The following is a 19,880-nucleotide window of genomic DNA, read 5'->3' on the forward strand; positions in this document are numbered from 1 at the left end:
AATAGTTTCCAAAATTTTTAATGGATTAGTATAAAAATCAATAATTCGAATATAATCAATAATTGAACAAATTTATTTATTTTTGAAAATACAATCGTTACATTATTCACTTACAACTTCGAATTCCTGTGTATGGCCAATACACCATCCTCTTCATTTGCATCAATCTTGATCTGAGCATAACCCCACAGTTCCACCTCAACCGTTTTGCCCGTACAACTTCCATTTATCTTTGAACCAGAAATGACATCACAGTATGTACCCGGTTCCAAACAGGTCATTAAACGTTCATCCAAGTTGAAGTTGTTACCGTTAAAAGCGACAAAACCACTATCGCCGCGACAAAAAGCGATTTGATTGTCATCATTATCCCACCAATCATTCAATCCCGAGTTTCCAACCGCATTTTTAAATCCAATCATATTGTACATTTGACGCCATCTGTGTTCACAAACCCAACCATTTGTACAAGCTCCAGTTGTGGCATCAAATACTGGCGATATTATTGTGCCATCACTCGTTTGTGGAGGAGGTTGATCACGATCGTCAAAGTCGAAAGATGACATAATGCGACTAATCCCATAAGGATAAGCCAATGCGAATGCTGTGGCCATTTTGTATTGTTTTGATGTCTTATAGGTTAGTACTTGACCACCATCTCGCTGATTGTCATGATTGTCTACAAAGACCAAAGCATCTTCACTGGGTAAGAAACCCCATTGGGGACCCCAAGTTTTTAACCACTTCAGTTGATTGCCTCCACGGAAAGCTCGTCCAATTTCTTCTGAGAAACTAAATTCGGTAACAGCTCCCAGGTGATTATATTCGTATTTGCTAATTGTTTCATGCCCATGATCAATAACCTCTTGGAAAATGAAGGGACGTGAATTGAGGGCGAATCCATGATCTGTATTCAAGTCACGTACGCGATTGTAAATAATCTGAAAAATATAGAAGGAAATTAAATGGGTCAACCGGTTTGTCATGCAAGTGGATCGAAAATGAGGGGAGACGACGACTCATCTAAGCATTGCGAATATGTTCCATCTTCTAGAAGTTCGAGCGATAACGGAATCTATCAAATGGTTCAGCGTGAACACAAGGCCAATGAGAATGGATAGGAAAGCATTAGCACCAGATTTTGTACAATCAATGTTGGAATACCAGACGACGATCAAAGGTTATTCTAAACACCAAATGGACCGCATAATCTGCATGTGAGGACATACCAGAGTAAAAGGAAGCAGCCGATAACGTATTTGTATATACCGAAAACCTGAAAGGTTGTATGCTTAGAAAAAGCAATATCTATGAAGTCACGTGGAATAAGTTAAGCAGCCAAGACCAGAATGAGAGTGAGGTGATAGCAGGGAGACACGTGATAATCCTGTTTTCTAGGTTGCTGTTATACTTTCAAGATAGAGATCTCGCTTATTAGGAGGAGACTCTATAACGAACCTAGATATATGCAGCAGGGAGACTGGGTTCTTAATTATACAAATAGGATTAGAGCATAGAACAAGCAGAAAGTATAATCTTAAATTAAAGAAAGCTTTTACATTAAGGATTACGTTAATGGAAAGGGCACTGGACTCGTTTATAGGTTTAGGGAAAATGGATTGAATAAAATCACGATGAACATATTAGAGTACTCAACGAACACAACCCATGATGTAAACTTAAAGAATGCGAGGCCGATCGTGTCCTCAAGACTGCTTTGTTGGAATGGGATTGGGCTCCCAGATTTTCGGAACACCATGAACGAAGGAGAAGAGAACGGAGTTTGGCATTGAGGAGTTTGGGGAGCAAAGCGAAGGCAACAATACATGGACCATTTCCTAACGCTTTGAACTAAAGGGAATCGTTTTAGAGCCCGCAATAGAATGAAAGTGGAATTAGATATGTATGTCTAGCCCGACAAGTACTTAGACTCACCACTTCAGGCAAGATCAATTTGCTATGGTCTATCATATTCGTATTTGTATATTTACCGCAGGGTTATTATAGATCTCGCTAAATTCTTATCTGCACTTACCTTCAAATCATCTGCTTTCATGTGTTTGGCAGCATCCACACGAAAACCTGCCACACCCAACTCTACCAAATGATCCAAAAATTCCACCAATCGATCCCTGACCCATTCGCTGCCTTGATTTAAATCTTTTAGACCAACTAATTCACAGTTTTGAACTTGATAACGATCATTCCAATCCCAAATCTCGCAAGTTTCGTGGAAATCCAAACCTGAATAAGGCACAGCAGGGAATATTTTCAAACCAGGTTCAGCCGCGGAGCCATCGGTTCCAACAGCAGTCTTATATTGATCGGCAGCCATATGATTCAAAATAACATCAACATATATGCGTATGCCAACAGCATTACAACGGCGACACATATCGGCGAATTCTTGCTCGGTACCAGAGCGAGTTACCAATTTGTATGAAATAGGTTGATAACGTTCCCACCATGGTCTATTGTCCACTACCACATTTTCGCTAACAGGTGAAACTTGTACGCCAGCGTATCCATGGGGTGCTAAAAATTCCTCACATTCTCGGGCGATGTCATTCCATTTCCACTCAAAAAGATGGACAATTGTATTGCGATTATTCCACCAATGAGGATTATGTTGAGTGTTGGCCTTTGTTGCACATAGGGCTAATAGAACCGCTATTGCCCAAACGTCTCTCAGTCTAAACATTGCTGTCGTAGTTTAATTAAGAAATAAACTGAAATTATTTCAGATACATGCCAATATATAGCCTCTGTTTTGTTTCCCATGCCTTCATCACAATGGTCACTATTATCTGCATATTCAATGATAAGCGGGATTTTCTTGTCAATGGGTTGGTTTGTTATGGAAATGAATGCCCCTTATCCGTGAATGTCTTATCTATTTGACCATATATATTGTAAATCTTATTATAGCCAAAATATTGGCCGGTTGGATATCTTTTCCGAAATCTATTTAAAATTAATTATAAATCACTTTGCCATCCAAACCGAAAGTGAAAAGCAAAGTTTTCGACGTCATTTTCCTTTTCGCAAATCCAAAATTATAAGGGAATAGAAAAACAGTATGGCATGAAGATATTACTCTTTCTTTAAAATATTAGTATAGGTCAAGAAATTTCCAATGCTATTAAGATGGGAGGTTCCGCCATCAAACGTCGAATTGAGCAGACAATCGGAATATTAAATTCGATCCTTATGAATTAATATAAAAGAATAAGACAGCCACCATGCTAAGATATACGACGTTATTCATTGGGCTGCCAGCTTTATGAAGAATATTCGCTAGAAAAAAGCAAGTCGTATGCATACCGAGGCTAATATACAGACGCACCTATATTGTTTTATAAATTTAGGGGCAATCTTGTCGGCGAACGACATCACTAAAATATCTGCAGCAAAAATTAAGGGAATCTCATAAAAAACCCGGTAGTCCTGGGTTTTACATGAGATTCCCTTGCAGTTGTTCAGCAAAAAGAGCTGATGGGAATCACAAAAATATTTTTCTTTGCTATGTTATTTTAAGGAAATAAAAATTATTAAACCGCCGTAATGCACTGGTTAGTATGCCTGGCTTACATACGAAGGGCCATGGGTTCAATCCTAGTTTCGATAAAACACCAAAAGTGTTTTCAGCCGTGGATTATCCCCTTTCAGTAATGCTGGTGACAATTCTGAGTGTTTCGTTCGGACGCCTATAAGAAGGAAGGCTTTTACTGCAGTCTTAAGAGTATACCCTGCCAACTTTTTTTGAATTTGACGGCTCTTCTGAGAATTCCCACCACGTCGAAAACAATCGTATACGACATCCAAAATTCGTCGAAAAAGCGCCGTCACTATTGAGAAGTTGTACCATGCCAAGTTACTACAAACAAGTATCGCATGAGTGCAATTATTAGGTGCCTTTTTAATAAATTTTTTAAAATGGCTCTTGTAACAATAGTGATGGCAAAATACTTCCATGTACATTTCATACTTTTTCATACGCTTCCCCCATCACAGCTGGCGATTGTTGCAGTGTTACTCTCTGGATGGAGGACTGTAGGCAAATCTGAGGAACATTACACAAATATAATCGGATTAACCAGGTCGAAATGGAACCTTCACGAAGAGGATGAGAAAACAATTTTGAGCAACCAATATGGCCTAAGTGGACAATACCCTTCCAGCATTTCAAAGTTCGATTTCATCTCCATCGCTACCACAGACTCATACTAATACACCAAAAAGTATGAAATGTACATGAACGTTTTTGCCATTACTATTGTTACAAGAGCCTTTTTTATATTTTGTGAAACACCAAGCTCAAATAGCTGCTTATAAATTATTTAAATAAAAACAAATATTATGTGCTGAAAACATACTTATTAAGCTTAAAATTTTGAAAGGTATATTGGAAAAAATTTCTGGAAATTATTTTTCAAGGCATATTGCGTAGATCATGGAGAATTGCAACCTGTATATATGCGACGTCCAGATTATAAGTTTATCCGGAACACAGTGCTCATGTCGAACATATTGCATCTTACAGACTATAAGTTTTCCGGACGGAATGTCTGTGTTTGTAAAATATCTTACAGTGTGTCCTATCGATACGACAATTCGTTAAAGTCTAAATAATCGGTAAATGTGTTATCGATCCCATAAACATGCAGCAATATCGATTATGCCTTCGGACTTCGACACGACCACTGTCGTCCGAATAAACTTATAGACTGCAAGGCGCATAACAGTTGGAAGGGACTCTTATTGGCTACGTTCTAAATTTATCTCAAAAGGCTCCTAATAATTGCACTCATGCGATGTTTTAGATTAGTATTTTGGCGTGGTTCACCTCACAAACAATGCATATCGAACTTGGAAATGCTGGGGGGAATTACTTGCAACTCGGGCATACACTATTCATATATCCCACGGTAATCCATAGATTCAAATGTCTATCTACTCACAATATTCACCATTTTATCAATCTAATTGAATTCATATGAATAACCGAAAGATATTTCCTGGCCATAATTTTTTTTTATCGGTGTCACCTTGTGTAAGAATTCAAAATAGGTAAAAGTGGTACAGAAAAAAGCCGGATTAGAAAAACTGACGGCGTGACTATGTCAAACTTCTGTCATCAACTGTCATCGAGGGAGGGTGTTGTTGAGAGGTGGTGCGCGGGGTATACGACCTGAGGCCGTGTGATCGTCGTAGGGAGGGTGTTGTTGAGAGGTGGTGCGCGGGGTATACAATTTTCGGCGAAGCCGGATTAGAAAAACTGACGGCGTGACTATGTCAAACTTCTGTCATCAACTGTCATCGTAAGTTTTGATTTTCTGATTTTACAAATTTTCGGCGAAGTTAACTGCTCTAATTTTAAATTCCAGCCAGAGGAATGAGACAATATTCTAAATTATAAAAGAGTACTTACTATCTTCGATGCTGTCTAACTAAATATCCTTGCGTAAAAATCGGAACAAGTGGTGTCTACTTTTGTTGTCGCTGGAAAAAAATTACAAGTGTTTTAGGAAAGGGGTAGACGGTAGACGTCAGAGAACTGAAGAAACGCTCTTCAAGCGGTCATTGTTATTTCGTTGTTTGTATGAGTATAAGAATAAGGAACAAAATCATCTGTCTCGGAATTTGTGTACAAGTGTTCTTCTGTCCAAATACAAAGGAGTTGGAATAAGACGTTTGGCTTTATTGTGTCTACAAGATTTTTGTCTAAGATGTCCGACCTATCGGGAGGACGATCTGATGATGACAAACCACGAATTCAAACTCTTATTAATCACAATGTTTTGGAGGTTGGAAACAAAATTATTACTAAATGTACTTTAAGAAGATTACTTAATAGTTATTGTGTGTTTTAATAAGGTTATCTTCTCATATCTGGACTTGAGCGATCTGAGGAATTGTGCTGTTGTGTGTCGAAGTTGGAAACATTTTTTAGACGATGAAAACAGTGATGTGTGGCGCTCTCATTGTATTCGCAAATTGCCAGAGGAGGCATTGAAATCTGATCTGATGTCTTCGTTACCCACGTATAAGATGAAATTAAGGGCGTATTATCATTCTTGGAATCCAAATGATTGCTCACGGAATGTATATATAAAACCGAATGGTTTTACGTTACACAGGTGAGTTGATACTACATAGAATTAGGATCATCACGTTATCTAGTTGATCAAGCTTAGTAAAACCTGAAGCCTTTATATCCTAAAATGTACCATGAGTATGTTCATAAGAGGAATGGCTTCTTAAATGAGTTTGGCTTCCATACTATCGTGTTCGAGTAATGTGTGATGTTTATATGAACTCGATATACTTTGTCCAGCGATGCCCCATCTTTTTAACCCGTGTGAAAAATACGAGGACACAAAATAGGGCTCGGTTGTCTTCATTGTTTGGCTAAAATTGTGTTTTTTGATATTGGTAGAAACAAAGCTTTTTTTTCTAAAAAAATTTAGCTCAACGGTTTGCAAAGAAAGTTCACAACTGTAATTATAACTTGTACATATCTCATACGCTACATTAAATCTTAAGCAAATAATCTGTATTTTTTATAAAATTTTTATATTTTTGTTTTCTTTTTCAGAAATCCCGTCGCTCAAAGTACCGATGCGGCGAGGGGAAAAACTGGATTTCGCCAGGGTCGTCACACTTGGGAAGTTATATGGGAGGGACCATTGGGCACAGTTGCTGTCGTGGGTATATCAACAAAAGAAGCAGCATTACAATGCCCTGGTTATGTGGCCTTATTAGGATCGGATGATCAAAGTTGGGGATGGAATTTAGTTGAAAATCATTTATTGCACAATGGAGATGTGCAAGGAAGCTATCCATTATTAAATAATGCACCAAAATATCAAGTAAGTATAAACAACTCAGATCATACAAAAAGTTAAAAATGACGTGAATTGATATCAGAAAATAGATCATTATCTTGAGCATTTAGAAACTCTAATCTTAGTCATTCTTTACGAATTTTGATTTTTTTTTTTTGAAAACTGTAGCTGTCTGTTTTGTTATGTAAACAGATATGTCTTAGCTCGTACGAAATTTCAATATGATATGATTAAATGTTCAATGTTAACGACACAAAAACAAGAGAACTAAGCAAGAAAAAATTATACTGTAAAATTCAGCATATGCTGCAAAGCCTCTTGAATAGTTTCAAATAAGTTTTCTTTTTATTTTGCCAATTTTTGTTGTCTTACGGTGTGTTTTACTAAAAGCTTCCTTATTAAATGAAGGCATTAAAGGGTTAAGGTTTCTTCAAGAGAGTCTACCGATACGAATACATGGTGTAGGGAATCTCAGAATGAGTAGATAATCTTTGAATCAGACATCAAAACGAAATCTTTTCCGATTGAAATTTAAAACCATGAAATTTATGTAGCCTTATTCTCAGGGGTTCAGGGATTCAGTTTTCCAAACATCATATCGAAATAGTCCTTTTTTATTGAAAAGAGTATAGTCCAGCGAACACGCCCTTTGCCCCAACAAATCTTCCGACAAGACTTTTGGTGTCAAAGCCGGTATGAATTGCGTCAACATTAGTCCATACTTCAAAGAGACCGGTACCTGACATACGCACCATTCGCATAATTTGTACCAAAATCTCTCCCCAATCTGATAGCTGAAATGCCACCCACCATATAGCACATGGTGAGTTGCATGATGTCAAAGCACTATCTGCTGGGTTTTTTTATCGCCAATCATCAACTAGTGGATAGGCATCCACCACCCAGGAATGGAAGCGTTGATCTTCACCTTCTAGAGCGCGAGCTCCAGCGCTACAATAAAGAGCCTCTATACCCAGCAGCATACCAAACAGGTCTGAACAGGATTCGTGAGGATATTGTTGTTGAAGCGGTGAGAAGTTACAAGCTTAATTCTGTTCTCGGAGCTCGACCGCCGCCCATACCAGCAGAGGAAAGTGACCTTCCGCAGTATACGAAGTAGTTTTGGCTCAGCTAATATCAGCCAAGTACAGTTGCCTCAATTCCTACCTATCAGTAATTGATACCGGCGTACCTAACGTGTTTCCAATCTGCAACTAAGGGCCACAGGACACGCGTCACCTTTTTGCTTCTCAAGCTAAACCTACCCGACACACCACAAGATGACTATGGACACCCCATCCTTGTCACAGAGTTTCTTTATCTTAATAACAGCTGATGTACCAAAGCATATAACAAAATATTGGCGAATTCACAGAAAAACTTATTACAGCAACCATATAGCATTATGGTCCTGCTATGTGCTAACACCCTAAACAATTTTTCATTTTAATCTCCACTTTTTCGCTTTGCCTTTTTGCATGAATACGCATAACGATATCTGAGCCTTTTCTCTAACATTGAGCTATAAATGCAGCCGTCAGTTTATAGCGGCACTAAAGTAAATGTGATAAAACTTGGACAGATTCTGAATATCTCTCCCAAAAATGAATCTCTGCGTTACACTCATAAAAAAGTCTGCAGTTATATTTTTGTACTTTCTGGTAAAATGTTACCCAATGTATTCTCAAGAAACAAAAATGTTTTTTGTTTTTTATATCCGTGCCCCTTGATATCCTTGCCTCATAAATATTCAAATTTTTTAGACATATTCTTAATATATTGTTTTTCAAATGGTCCCATTATTTTTTAATTTTCTTTTAGGTGGGCGAAAGAATACGAGTAATATTAGATTGCGATGAAAATACATTATCATTTGAAAAAAATTATGAATTTTTAGGCGTTGCATTTAGAGGTAAGTTATAAGGTGACAAAAAATACATGTTTGTTTGAATTCCTAATTTATGTGTTCTTCTCACTTCAGGACTACCGGATAAAAAATTATATCCCACGGTATCAGCGGTTTATGGCAATACGGAGGTTTCTATGGTTTACTTAGGGCCGCCATTAGATGGTTAAAATATTATTTTTGTTTAGTTATTAAGTTTATAAAGCAATTTTTTTAAAGACGGAAAACAAAACAAACAATTCCATCTATCTGAAAAAAAAACAAACAACATGCAATCCTAAAACTATGTATGACCAAACATAGATTCAAACAAAAAAATATTGACATTGGAAGAAATTAGCCAGAATGATCAGAATCACTTGGACTTTTAAACAGTAAATTTCATTTATCCTTAAACCTAGACGATTATAGTAAAAATAGAGTAAATATCAGCTAAGGAAATAAGCAAAACAAAAGAAAACAACCACAGGAAAACCAAATTATTTTTAAGTGTATACTGAAAGGCCTTGTACTCATCACTGTTAATTTTATTTTGTTTGTTTGAAACACAACCAAACACATGCCCACACATTTTTTTTATAAACTCGTACTGATATCTTTATATACAAGAAGGAATAAAATGTATGTGAATGTGGTGAAAAAAATCCTTAAATAAGCTCGTTCTTCAAATGCAATTGCATTACTGCAATACTTATTAGAATATTTTTACTTACTTTTACCATTATTGTATGTTCTAATTTTTTTGTGTGTAGTTAATTATTTTTTAATCGTTTGTGAGATTTAGTAAAAATGACGCATTTAATTTATTGTATAATAATAATTATGATGATGATGATGATGGTACACATCCACACACAAAATATTGAGTTATTATTGAGTTAATTTGTTTATGAAATCTTTTTTTTATTGTAAAGGTGCTAGTCTTGCTTAAGTTGTATTTTTTTTATTAGGTTTTCATTTATTACGAAAATTATATACTACATAATTTAATTTAATAATTGTAAAAAAAAGAGAGAAAGATTTAAAAATGAAGAATTTCAAAAACACAAATCAACAATTTAGCCCTGCAAAATAAAAAACAACAAATGAAAATGCATTCGAATGTAACATAAGCGATTGTGAAATAAAAACAAAATGTGAAAAAGCTAAAGTTAAAGTTGAAGAGTGTTTCAATTTTCAAAATTTAGGGATGGGTATTAATTGCCACTTTATGTCTTCTTCCTAAGCATTTACATCTGTATTTAGCAAATCGTCCTCATCATCATCGAAGAGATCATCAAAATCATTGTAGAAATCTGCATGTACATGTTTATCATTGCTAGCCAAATCCATGAGAATTGTTGAAGATCCACCGGACTGTAAGGGAATTGAAGAGAAAAAAAATTAAAATTTTTCACAAGTAAACTAGACCACACAAGTTTTACTAGCACCAACAAAAAAAGCTATAAATATCAAAGAAGCGCCTCTAGCGGAGAATAGCGACAAATCTCTATCAAAAACTAGGAATTGTAATGAAAAACAAAAAGTCCGATTTGGATTTTTTTTTTCAAATTTGGAAAAGTAAATGTTTTGGATATTTAAAATTATGAAAACGACGAATTTCGTCAGCATAAAAACATATGCTTCACGTTCCCTTTCCAAATTCGGCTTTGACTAAATTAAATTTTTATTAGTCGTTTTGACTCGATTTCAAAAAAAGGAAATAAAAAGTTGATTAATCAAAATTTGAATATTACAACTTGGAGCCATTTTTTGTTTGAAAAAATATTTAATTAATTCAATTGCAAAATTTTGTGAAGATTGCTTTGACTTCAAAATCCATTCACTTTTGCTCATTATGATAAACTTTTGCCTTGACAATAACTCCGAGTCAGTCGAAAAAGAAAGAAAAGGAGTTACAAGCTCATGATTGCATTTTTTTGGTAATTTCAGCTAATTCTCCCATATATAAAAGTCGGATTAGCAGGGTAACTTACACGAAGTGTTAACAATACAAAAGCCATTTTTTGTTTGAAAAAATATTTAATTAATTCAATTGCAAAATTTTGTGAAGATTGCTTTGACTTCAAAATTCATTCACTTTTGCTCATTATGATAAAATTATGCCTTCACAATAACTCCGAGTCAATCGAAAAAGAAAAGGAGTTTTTTTTTTGGTAATTTCAGCTAATTCTCCCATATATAAAAGTCGGATTAGCATCTGATGAGTTTGATAGCCACTGTGTGGACAAAATGAAGTGTAGAACACAATTTTTACCAATCTTAATATTCATGTGCTTTATGTAATGGTGCTGAGGATTGTTGGTACCACACCTCCAAAACAACTTCCATACCTTCAATTTATATGAGCAATTGCTTTATGTGATCGTTTGTAGGCTCATTGTGTAATAACGGGTAAGTTAACACGATCATACTACGAGTAATCGAGTGGCTTAATTGGATTTATTCTCGTCAAAGATATACAGAAATTCACCACGTTCTTATAAATTCACCATAACTTTTCCCCTTTTTTGTTTTGGTGCAGGATCGGATCGTGTACCCGATTCTAGAGAGTGACTCAATGATAGGCAATCCTGGCTAATTCTACGCATCAACTACAATTGTTCTGTGCGCTCTTTTCTTCTGACGGAGGTGGTCTATATTGACTCTTGACCACAAGAATACTTAGGGTCTTCAACCCATTGAGTTTCCTACCTGCAGTCAATTCCCTTAACAGATATAGTCAGAGACGAGTCGTTTATTTATTGCATATACTGAATAAGAAGCATTTTTAAAGTATGTAAACGTGCCATTTTAAAGTATGTAAACGTGCCCATTTTGTGCAAATGACAACACTAATGTCATCATTTTAACAAGTAAATAATCAAAAAATATTTAGAGCTACATTTGTAGATATTAAACACGAATAAAACGAATGTAATATTAATTACCTCTTCCATAGCCTCAGGAAACATTTCGTCGGCTGCCAAAGGTTTCATTTCTTTAGTACTAGAATATCCGTATTTAGTGTTTATAGAAAACAAATGGCTTTGTGCAAAAAATAAAGAATTCCGAGTAAACAATAACAAACAGTGATGCAAGAACAGTGTTGCCAAATTGCGACTTTTCAGGTTTGATGGAATCTTGGCGGGTACATTTACTTTTATTAATTAAAACTTTAGATATCGTTTACTAGTATATCAAAAATTTGACCTAAAATATTTACACCTTGAATAGTTTTATCAGCTTGAAAAACATATTATACTTCTTTGCTATTTAAATTAGAACATTTTTTGGGGGATATTTAGGGATGGAGGTTCAAAAAAAATGGCAATACTATGGAATAATGAACTGTCATCAGTGATGAGAATATGAAGAGTACGTTTATAGACTACAATGTTGCCATGTAGTGTGCTACATACTACTCAGCCATGATACTACTTAAATTCTTCAGCTTGAACGTCACATTATGCGTCCTACAGACTATAAGTTTTTCCGGACGGAATAACTTTGTTTGCACAGAATCTTACAGTGTGTCCAATCGATACGAATTGTCGGCGATGACTAAATAATCGGTATATGTGCTATCGATCCCATAAACATGCAGCAGTATCGATTATGCCTTCGGATTTAACTTATGTGGCCAATATATAGGATATGTTCGACACGAGCACTTCCAAGAAATTTCTTCCATTTAATTTCCTTATCCATAAGAACAGTATATAGAAATTTCGTATTATATATCATTATGGTTTGGAAACTGCGATTGTCAACAAATAGGGTAGTGAAATTTTAGTCACGCTCCAACAGTTTACCTTGTAAAGGCAGAATAAAATTTATTATAACTTCATTGTGAACGAATCAATGCAAAAGTTTGAAATTTTTTTAATATCTGTAAAATGAATTATTAAAGAAAAGTAAAAAAGTTAAGTTCACCCACCATAAACCCAATGAAAACTAAAACCGAAAATGGTGTACTTTCACAATTGCACCTTTAGGTGGGTATTAAGTTCGAGTTTAGCCGCTAAAATTGTCATTTTTTCACGATTACTTTTCTTTTATAATCCACTTTAAGGAATACAAACTTTGTGAAAATTTGCGTTGGGCTTTTCCCCATCAAGTTATAATAAAATTTGCAACAAATATTCATAATTTTATGCCTTTTTCTTAAAAATTTAGTTTTCACTTTATCGATTTTAGCGGCTAAACTCGAACTTAATACCCACCTTTTAGTAGAAATGTAACAAACAATTATATCCAAAAGAACTATGTGAAATACTAACAAATGCTTTTTAGATCATTTCAATTTCTCTGCGAATTTGTTGACTTGCTTATGACCCAAATCATAAAATGGATTTGCTTCATCACGCACTCTAGCTAGCCATGTTGAAATTTTGGAAAACTTCTCGGAGACATCGTATTTACCGAGTTCTGTAAAATAACAATTAAACCAATTCTCATATTGTTTGAATGTTAAATCATTACTAATTTGTTCAATTTCACTAGCTCCATATATATCGGCAACCGTTAGTTTATTGCCAGTAAGGAACTGCGAATCCTTTAACCAAATATTTTCCATCACTTTAAGACTATTTTCCACATCCTCTTGCAATTTGGCCAGTTTGGTTACTGATGGTACTTCTGCCTGGCCGCTCATAGGTAGCAGCCAAAGGTGCACAAAATACGAAGAGCATCCAAGTCGTAAACCCAAATGTTGCCATTCCAAAAATTCATCAACTTTGGCCCGAATTTTTGTGTCCTTCGGATATAATTTGTCACTAAATTGACCTTTATCGGATAAATATCTGAAATTGTAGACGTTTAAGTTTATTCGCATTAATGTTAGATTTCTAAATATATGTTTACCTTAAAATTGCAATGGACTCGCTTAAGTGGAAATCTCCATCTACAATGCACGGTACCTTTTGAAAACGATTGATCTTTTTATATTTACTCGAACGATGTTCCACTATTTTATAAGGAAATGAAAAATGGCTTTATATTATGGTATGTGATAAGGTCCCTGAGGAATTGTTCACATTTATTCACCCATAAATATCTATTTTAAATGATTCCAAATACGAATTCATGTTTGGATTAGCTAAAATACAGAGTTATGAAGTTATTATATATTCCTAACCTCTAAAATGCTTAAAAACACCATAACCAGCAAACATTTTGTTTTATCTTTATCTTGAATTATTAATTGAAATTATGCGCGAAAATATGGCTAATTTAACCCGATAATGACGAACTATACCGCTTCGAACATCAAATGTATAAAATTAACTTTTTTCAAAATGTGTTTGCTATGAATCACCCTGCAATGATTACAAAATAGGTACCCGAATATCTTCAGTTCAAACTAAAACTACATTCGTTTTTTAACATATATTTTTACTTTGAATAGCATTATTATATTACTAAAATATTTATGGAACTGGCCCGCTCTCTTTGCACTGAGGGCCTTCCAATGTCCAAATGCAGCATTAAAACAGTATACACACATACATGATTTATTAAATTCCCCACCCCCACAATTATTTATTGTACCCACATTTTCTTAAAGCCACCGGACAATCTTCATACGGAATTTTACTCATTTGTAAAGCGATCCACATCGCTCGAGCGGGTTGAGAAATTAAATCATAGAAAAATTTCACTTTAGTCATTTAAAATAAGTTTTTTGTTATATTTATTGCTTGTTTGTTTTGCTTCCTCTTATAAAATCTTTTGTGTTTATTCTATTAAACGCCCACTAAGTTTTGTCCGGCGATCCTTTGTTGCTGATCATATATTTGTTGAAGCACCATACTAAAGTTTCTATCAAAGGTTGCCAGATATAATAACATCTTACATTAAAAAAAGAACGCATATAAGACATTTTAGAAAAACACCTTGTTTTTTAGTTTTTTTGTGTAGAAAAAAAGGTTTCGTATAGTAAAAACGTTTTTTTATAGAGTTGTATCCTGTTGTATTATTGTTAGTATATTAATGTTAGTATTAAGAGAATAGTTTTGAGTAGTTTTTGAAATGTTGTTTTAAGTAACTGTATAAGGCCTTTGTAAGGCTTAGTTACATATGAAAAAAAAAAATAAAAAAAATCGTTTTTAAGAGGTCAATTAAAGAATAATTTAAAAATAACGCCGGATGATAATACCATTACAAATATATTTCTTATAAAAAAAATTTTAAAATTTACTTACATTGTGCTCATAAGTAGGTACACCCAAAGAAATTTGTTAGTAGGGACAGCAGAAAAGTCTGCTAAAACAGCAGAAAGTCTGCTGAAAAAGGGACAGCAGTCACTGTTTGCTGAAATAGCAAACATTTCCTGCTATTTTTGAAGCTAAACACTAAAACATGTTTTATTTTGGCTAAAACAAATAAAAATGTCAACTTAGGAGCTATCCTAACATAATTAACATAATATTTTATGAATATCTATAGTATTTGACCAAAAATCTGTATATTTATCGAATTGAGGCATAACAGCAAACAAAATGTTTGCTGATGGTATTTAGGAGCTTGTAAGTATATTACAGTGCAAAAATATACCAAAAACTACTTTTGGTTCTTAAATATGCTTTGGGGAAAATTTTATAACCTAAAAATTTTATAAATTGTTGTTCATTACGAGAAAATTAACTAAATTGTGTCTGACTTGAACTTCATATAACGCTAAAGACATTTTAAAAATTTTCAACTTAATTTTTTTATTTGTTTAATTATCTTCACGAATACAAGCCGCAAGGCAAAACAAAAATTATTGAAATTACAAAAAATATATATAAAAAAAAATAAATTTTATTAATTATTAATTTAAAAAAATAAACGATAAAAAAACAACAACATGAATATAAAACTACACCACCATATCATAACAAAAATAATTGATTTAACATAATATATAAAGAAATAATAAAAAAATAAAACAAATGAATTATTTTGGATTAGTTTTTATTGTAATTTAACTTATATCGGCCCATGGATTCAAACTACCAAATCGAGCAAATAAAATAGATAAATAAAAAACAAATTAAGAGAAAAACTACTTTTTTATTTTTTTTTTTTTCAAAATATGAAATTTTTATTTGTTGATTAATTAAAATAAATATAATTATGTATATAATTGTAAGCTTTACTGCTAGGGTCTTAAGCTTGAAATTTTTATTATTATTTTTAACAAAAAAGTATTGAATTACAATGACTGTTTATTGGTATTTATCTTTTTAAAGTGGGTTTGATATTGGTATTTATCTTTTACTGCTAGCTGGTTTGATATTATGCGGTAATTTGTTATACACATGCTTGTGTCCTTCATCATAATATGGATTGGCCTCGCTACGTACTCTCATCAACCAATCAGTAGTTTTAGGGTACTTTACTGATACATCATATTTGCAAAGGGCTATGAAATATATATGTATATAAAATTAGGTATTTAAAATATATTTTTTCGTCTTACCTAACTGTTCAACCTCACAGGCACCGAAGAGATCAGCTACAGTTAGTGTAGAACCAATAAGAAAATTACTCTCCTTTTACCATATATTCTCCAATAATAGTAAACTATGCTCCATCGATTTGAAGAGGTCAAGAGATTTTTCCTTTGAAGGTTTTTTGGCTAAACCGTTTTTGTACAAGGGCCAAAACCCCATAAAATAATGTCCACAAGCATTTCATTTCATTTCATTTATTCATAAATTATAATACAAAAGCCTATTGGCCAATAACGTATTACAAAGCAACATCATACCTAAGTAATATAAAATAATTCTTTGTATGACAGAAAAAAATGTATATATATATATATAACAAAAAATATATGTCTTTAAATTTATATATAAATAAAAATAAATCAGTGATAACTTTAGTATTGGTTCCCCAACCAAAATCAAACAAGTAACAGTATCTAAAATTTCTAGACATGAATCCACAAGAATTAGAATAAATGGTCCAGATAGTTCGTGCGTAGATATCATAATATATTATGATGAAAACGTATTAAAATGTTCAACTAATTTAAGACGGAAAACATTATTCGTATGGGAAAAAACCCGTAGAGAAAGCGGTAAAAAGTTCCAGCATCTCGCAATTCTTACAATAAAAGATTTATCATAGATTGAATTCCGAATTCTCGGAATAAATATTTTGGGATTACGTGTAGATCTACCGAGAAATATGTTCCCTCCGACGCACCATATATACAAAGCGAACAACTGTATTAACCAGCCTTTTTATAGTCAATAGAAAGCTCCCATGAGTTCCAGAGAAAACCTCCAGGCCATATAAAATGTGGGACATCAAAAGCGAGTGTGCAACAGATCGCCTGACAAAAAGAGGCATATAAATATTAGCTGAATAAATACGTCTTAAAGTACTCCACACCCTACCACAAATCATGTCAATATGTGCACTAAAGGAAAGTTTGGAGTCAATCACAATACCAAGACATTTAATCCTCTCAACAATTTCAATATAATTATTAGAAATAGATATATTCAAAGGTAAATCATTTCGCCCAGGGTATCCAAACAACATTGCCTTTGATTTAGAAGAATTTATACATAAGGAATTGTTCATGGTCCAATCTACCACCCGTTCCAACGATGCATTAATGTTATCAACCAACAACTGTGGATAATCTCGGCTTGCAGAAAATAAAAGAAAAACATCATCAGCAAAACAGAAAACTTCACATTGTCTATTTGATAAACAGTGATGGAAGTCATCCATATATAAAATAAACAAGAGGGGACCCAATACGGAACCTTGAGGGACACCTGCGTAAAGGGCTCGTAGCGACGACGATTTATCACCCACATTAACATATTGTGTGCGTCCTGCCACATAGGAAAAAATAAGCTTACAGGCTGTTACCGAAAATCCAAATTGACTGCTAAGCTTCAACAAAAGTTTACTATAATTAACACTATTAAAAGCCTTCGCTATATCCAATGCAACAACAGAACACAATCTACGTTCGTTAAGATTGCATCTAATCTCATCAGTCATCCTTAACAACATCGACGTAGCATTATGCCCATGACGAAAGGCATACTGGTTATCAGAAAAGTGCACAATTTCAAGAATTTGTGCCTTAATTAAATGTTCCAAGACCTTCGATAAGGCTGGAAGAATAGATATGGGTCTAAAGTCGCCTGGACACAACGGCACCTTAATCTTTGGAACTGGAACAACCCTGGCTAACTTCCAAGCTGATGGAAAAACAGAAGTCGTAAGTATCATGTTAAAAAGGTCAAGTACAAGGTCTGACACATACGGAAAAACTAATTTATCCGTAATCCTAAATGATGCCATTCGAGGATCTCATCAACTCTTGAACGATCACGGATATTTTTAGGATATAGTTGTTCACTAATTTGGGATATTTCAGCTATATATCTTAAAAGGTATATTAAAACAGAGTAGTCAGTAATTTGTTTAAATTTGGCCCGGAACTAAAAAACACTCATTTATAAAGAATATGTGTTTAGTTTGGCTTATTATCTTTTAGTAATGGTTACCAAAGCCGCTTGTTCAATGTTATTTTTTAATTAATTGGTCGAACCATTGTTAGGTTAGGTTAGGTATAGTGGCAGCCCGATCACTTAAACTATTCAGTCCATTGGGATTTCACAGGTTGTTGACTTCTTTCTTATCAACACTATTGAGAGGAAATAAACAACCGTTGAGAAAAATTTGGGTGGTTTGGTCAAAACTGGAAATTGAAAAGTTATCACATCTGATTGCTGCATTCGAATGCATTCGAATTATATACATAAATGGACGTTATGTTCTTCTCCTCGCTGAGAAATAATCACAAATTCTACAATTATATCAATTATAACTAATATTGAATTTCATACCTCAGAATAGCCACCGATTCACTTAAATGAAAATCGCCATCCACTATGCAAGGTAGTTTCTGAAAGCGGTTAATTTTCTCAAACTCTTTCGTACGTTGTTCAACTGTAATAAATGTGTACTTTGTTTTTAATGAATTGTTTTTTTTTTTTTTTTACAAATTGCATACATCTCCTAATGGCAATGGGACAATCTTCAAACGGTGTTTTACTCATCTTTAAAGCTATCCATTCAGCTCTGCAAGGTAGTCCCATCAGATCATGGTAGTATTTTAATTCTGACATTTGATTTTGATGAACGTTATCGAAAGCAGTATATTATTTAAATAACTTTGCAATTCTATCCACTATGTAAATTTAAATGCAAATGATTTCTAGAAAGTCAAAATACCTTTATTCAAATGTACCTTATCTTTAGGACAGTTTAAATTATATTGCGACCATTTTCAATAAAAATGTGAAAGGAATGGAGATAACGATTTTGGAATGTCTTGTAGATAGAAAGCAATTGGAATTAAATATGAAATTTAAGTATTCGACCGGGCCGAATTTTATGTATTCTACACCATGGATCGGATCCAAAGTAAATTTATTAATACAACAAACTTAACTGCTGTAATTTGTGTAATTTTCTAAAAAAGATACCATTTTAATAAATTTTGAGTAAAATTAGGCCATAGGCATAGAATGTAAAAATGTGGAATTTTGTTAAATTTGTTTTAAAACCTATTTTTACATATAGCCTTAGCCTTAACTGTATATAAATTGTTCTATATATTGCATATCGACTAGAGGTGTGCGCGTGAGTGAAATTTCACTCACATTCACGCACATTCACGAAGTCAAATATTTATTCACGCACGCTCAAGCACGATACGTGTGGTAGCTAGTCACACTCACGCACATTCACGATATGAAAACCAGTACTCACGCACGCTCACGCACGAACTACTTTTAAGGTCTCACGTTCACGCACGATTCACGATAATTCACGTGACTCACGACAAATTCACGAGACTCACGACATTTTTCAACCAGGAATGAGCAAAATTCATGAATAAAATGTAGTTCGACAGCTAAATTAATTTCAGTTAACATACGAATAAGAATTAAATCTTGATTTTTTTTGTAGAAATTTTATTCACGCACACTCACGAACCGATTTTATTACTCACGTACGTTCACGCACGACATATTTCTTTTAGTCCCATTCACGCACATTCACGAAAGTTGCTTCAGATTTTATTCACGACTCACGTGATTCACGCGGGAATCACG

The 19,880-nt window shown here is 33.9% G+C and overlaps 5 protein-coding genes across 6 annotated transcripts; 1 reads left to right on the forward strand and 4 right to left on the reverse strand.

The window, feature by feature from the left end:
• Positions 1-44: 44 nt before the first annotated feature.
• Positions 45-2,701, reverse strand: Amyrel (Amylase related). The gene is made up of 2 exons (XM_075312238.1): positions 2,036-2,701; positions 45-941 (listed from the first exon to the last, which is right to left on the reverse strand). Exons 1-2 carry the CDS (start codon positions 2,699-2,701, stop codon positions 111-113), a joined length of 1,497 nt encoding a protein of 498 aa, XP_075168353.1. The 3' UTR covers positions 45-110.
• A 2,635-nt stretch (positions 2,702-5,336) lies between these two features.
• Fsn (F-box synaptic protein) lies at positions 5,337-9,910 on the forward strand. Its single transcript, XM_075312239.1, has 5 exons — positions 5,337-5,807; positions 5,878-6,140; positions 6,599-6,872; positions 8,670-8,760; positions 8,830-9,910. The coding sequence occupies exons 1-5, from the start codon at positions 5,730-5,732 to the stop codon at positions 8,922-8,924; spliced, it is 801 nt and encodes a 266-aa protein (XP_075168354.1). The 5' UTR covers positions 5,337-5,729; the 3' UTR covers positions 8,925-9,910.
• Positions 9,682-11,845, reverse strand: LOC142240542 (COP9 signalosome complex subunit 9). Its single transcript, XM_075312242.1, has 2 exons — positions 11,685-11,845; positions 9,682-10,110 (listed from the first exon to the last, which is right to left on the reverse strand). The coding sequence occupies exons 1-2, from the start codon at positions 11,730-11,732 to the stop codon at positions 9,976-9,978; spliced, it is 183 nt and encodes a 60-aa protein (XP_075168357.1). The 5' UTR covers positions 11,733-11,845; the 3' UTR covers positions 9,682-9,975.
• Positions 11,846-12,409: 564 nt separating this feature from the next.
• LOC142240541 (glutathione S-transferase theta-1-like) lies at positions 12,410-14,520 on the reverse strand. 2 transcript variants are annotated; one of them, XM_075312241.1, is made up of 5 exons: positions 14,291-14,520; positions 13,600-13,702; positions 13,219-13,538; positions 13,017-13,164; positions 12,410-12,625 (listed from the first exon to the last, which is right to left on the reverse strand). In XM_075312241.1, exons 1-4 carry the CDS (start codon positions 14,403-14,405, stop codon positions 13,031-13,033), a joined length of 672 nt encoding a protein of 223 aa, XP_075168356.1. In that variant the 5' UTR covers positions 14,406-14,520; the 3' UTR covers positions 12,410-12,625; positions 13,017-13,030. The 2 variants fall into 2 exon arrangements, with proteins under 2 accessions (XP_075168356.1, XP_075168355.1); XM_075312240.1 differs by lacking the exon at positions 12,410-12,625 and having other exon boundaries at positions 12,709-13,164.
• A 3,912-nt stretch (positions 14,521-18,432) lies between these two features.
• On the reverse strand, positions 18,433-19,795 carry LOC142240544 (glutathione S-transferase theta-1-like). The gene is made up of 3 exons (XM_075312244.1): positions 18,773-19,795; positions 18,606-18,708; positions 18,433-18,545 (listed from the first exon to the last, which is right to left on the reverse strand). The coding sequence occupies exons 1-3, from the start codon at positions 18,885-18,887 to the stop codon at positions 18,476-18,478; spliced, it is 288 nt and encodes a 95-aa protein (XP_075168359.1). The 5' UTR covers positions 18,888-19,795; the 3' UTR covers positions 18,433-18,475.
• Between the last annotated feature and the right edge of the window lie 85 nt (positions 19,796-19,880).

Source organism: Haematobia irritans, chromosome 5, assembly GCF_050003625.1.
Source record: "Haematobia irritans isolate KBUSLIRL chromosome 5, ASM5000362v1, whole genome shotgun sequence".
Classification (NCBI taxonomy): Eukaryota; Metazoa; Arthropoda; class Insecta; order Diptera; family Muscidae; genus Haematobia; species Haematobia irritans.

Excerpts from the sequence above, each read along its gene's own strand:
- Amyrel (XM_075312238.1), bottom strand. The coding sequence starts at position 2,701 with ATGTTTAGACTGAGAGACGTTTGGGCAATAGCGGTTCTATTAGCCCTA. Across the intron at positions 942-2,035 it reads TGAAAGCAGATGATTTGAAG|ATTATTTACAATCGCGTACG; the intron begins GTAAGTGCAGAT and ends TATATTTTTCAG.
- Fsn (XM_075312239.1), top strand. The coding sequence starts at position 5,730 with ATGTCCGACCTATCGGGAGGACGATCTGATGATGACAAACCACGAATT. Across the intron at positions 5,808-5,877 it reads TTAATCACAATGTTTTGGAG|GTTATCTTCTCATATCTGGA; the intron begins GTTGGAAACAAA and ends TGTTTTAATAAG. Across the intron at positions 6,141-6,598 it reads AATGGTTTTACGTTACACAG|AAATCCCGTCGCTCAAAGTA; the intron begins GTGAGTTGATAC and ends TTTCTTTTTCAG.
- LOC142240542 (XM_075312242.1), bottom strand. The coding sequence starts at position 11,732 with ATGAAACCTTTGGCAGCCGACGAAATGTTTCCTGAGGCTATGGAAGAG. Across the intron at positions 10,111-11,684 it reads TTCCTGAGGCTATGGAAGAG|TCCGGTGGATCTTCAACAAT; the intron begins GTAATTAATATT and ends ATTCCCTTACAG.
- LOC142240541 (XM_075312241.1), bottom strand. The coding sequence starts at position 14,405 with ATGACTAAAGTGAAATTTTTCTATGATTTAATTTCTCAACCCGCTCGA. Across the intron at positions 13,703-14,290 it reads TCCGGTGGCTTTAAGAAAAT|TGGAACATCGTTCGAGTAAA; the intron begins GTGGGTACAATA and ends CTTATAAAATAG. Across the intron at positions 13,165-13,218 it reads TAGTGAAATTGAACAAATTA|AACTCGGTAAATACGATGTC; the intron begins GTAATGATTTAA and ends GTTATTTTACAG.
- LOC142240544 (XM_075312244.1), bottom strand. The coding sequence starts at position 18,887 with ATGTCAGAATTAAAATACTACCATGATCTGATGGGACTACCTTGCAGA. Across the intron at positions 18,709-18,772 it reads TCCCATTGCCATTAGGAGAT|TTGAACAACGTACGAAAGAG; the intron begins GTATGCAATTTG and ends CATTTATTACAG. Across the intron at positions 18,546-18,605 it reads GAATCGGTGGCTATTCTGAG|CGAGGAGAAGAACATAACGT; the intron begins GTATGAAATTCA and ends ATTATTTCTCAG.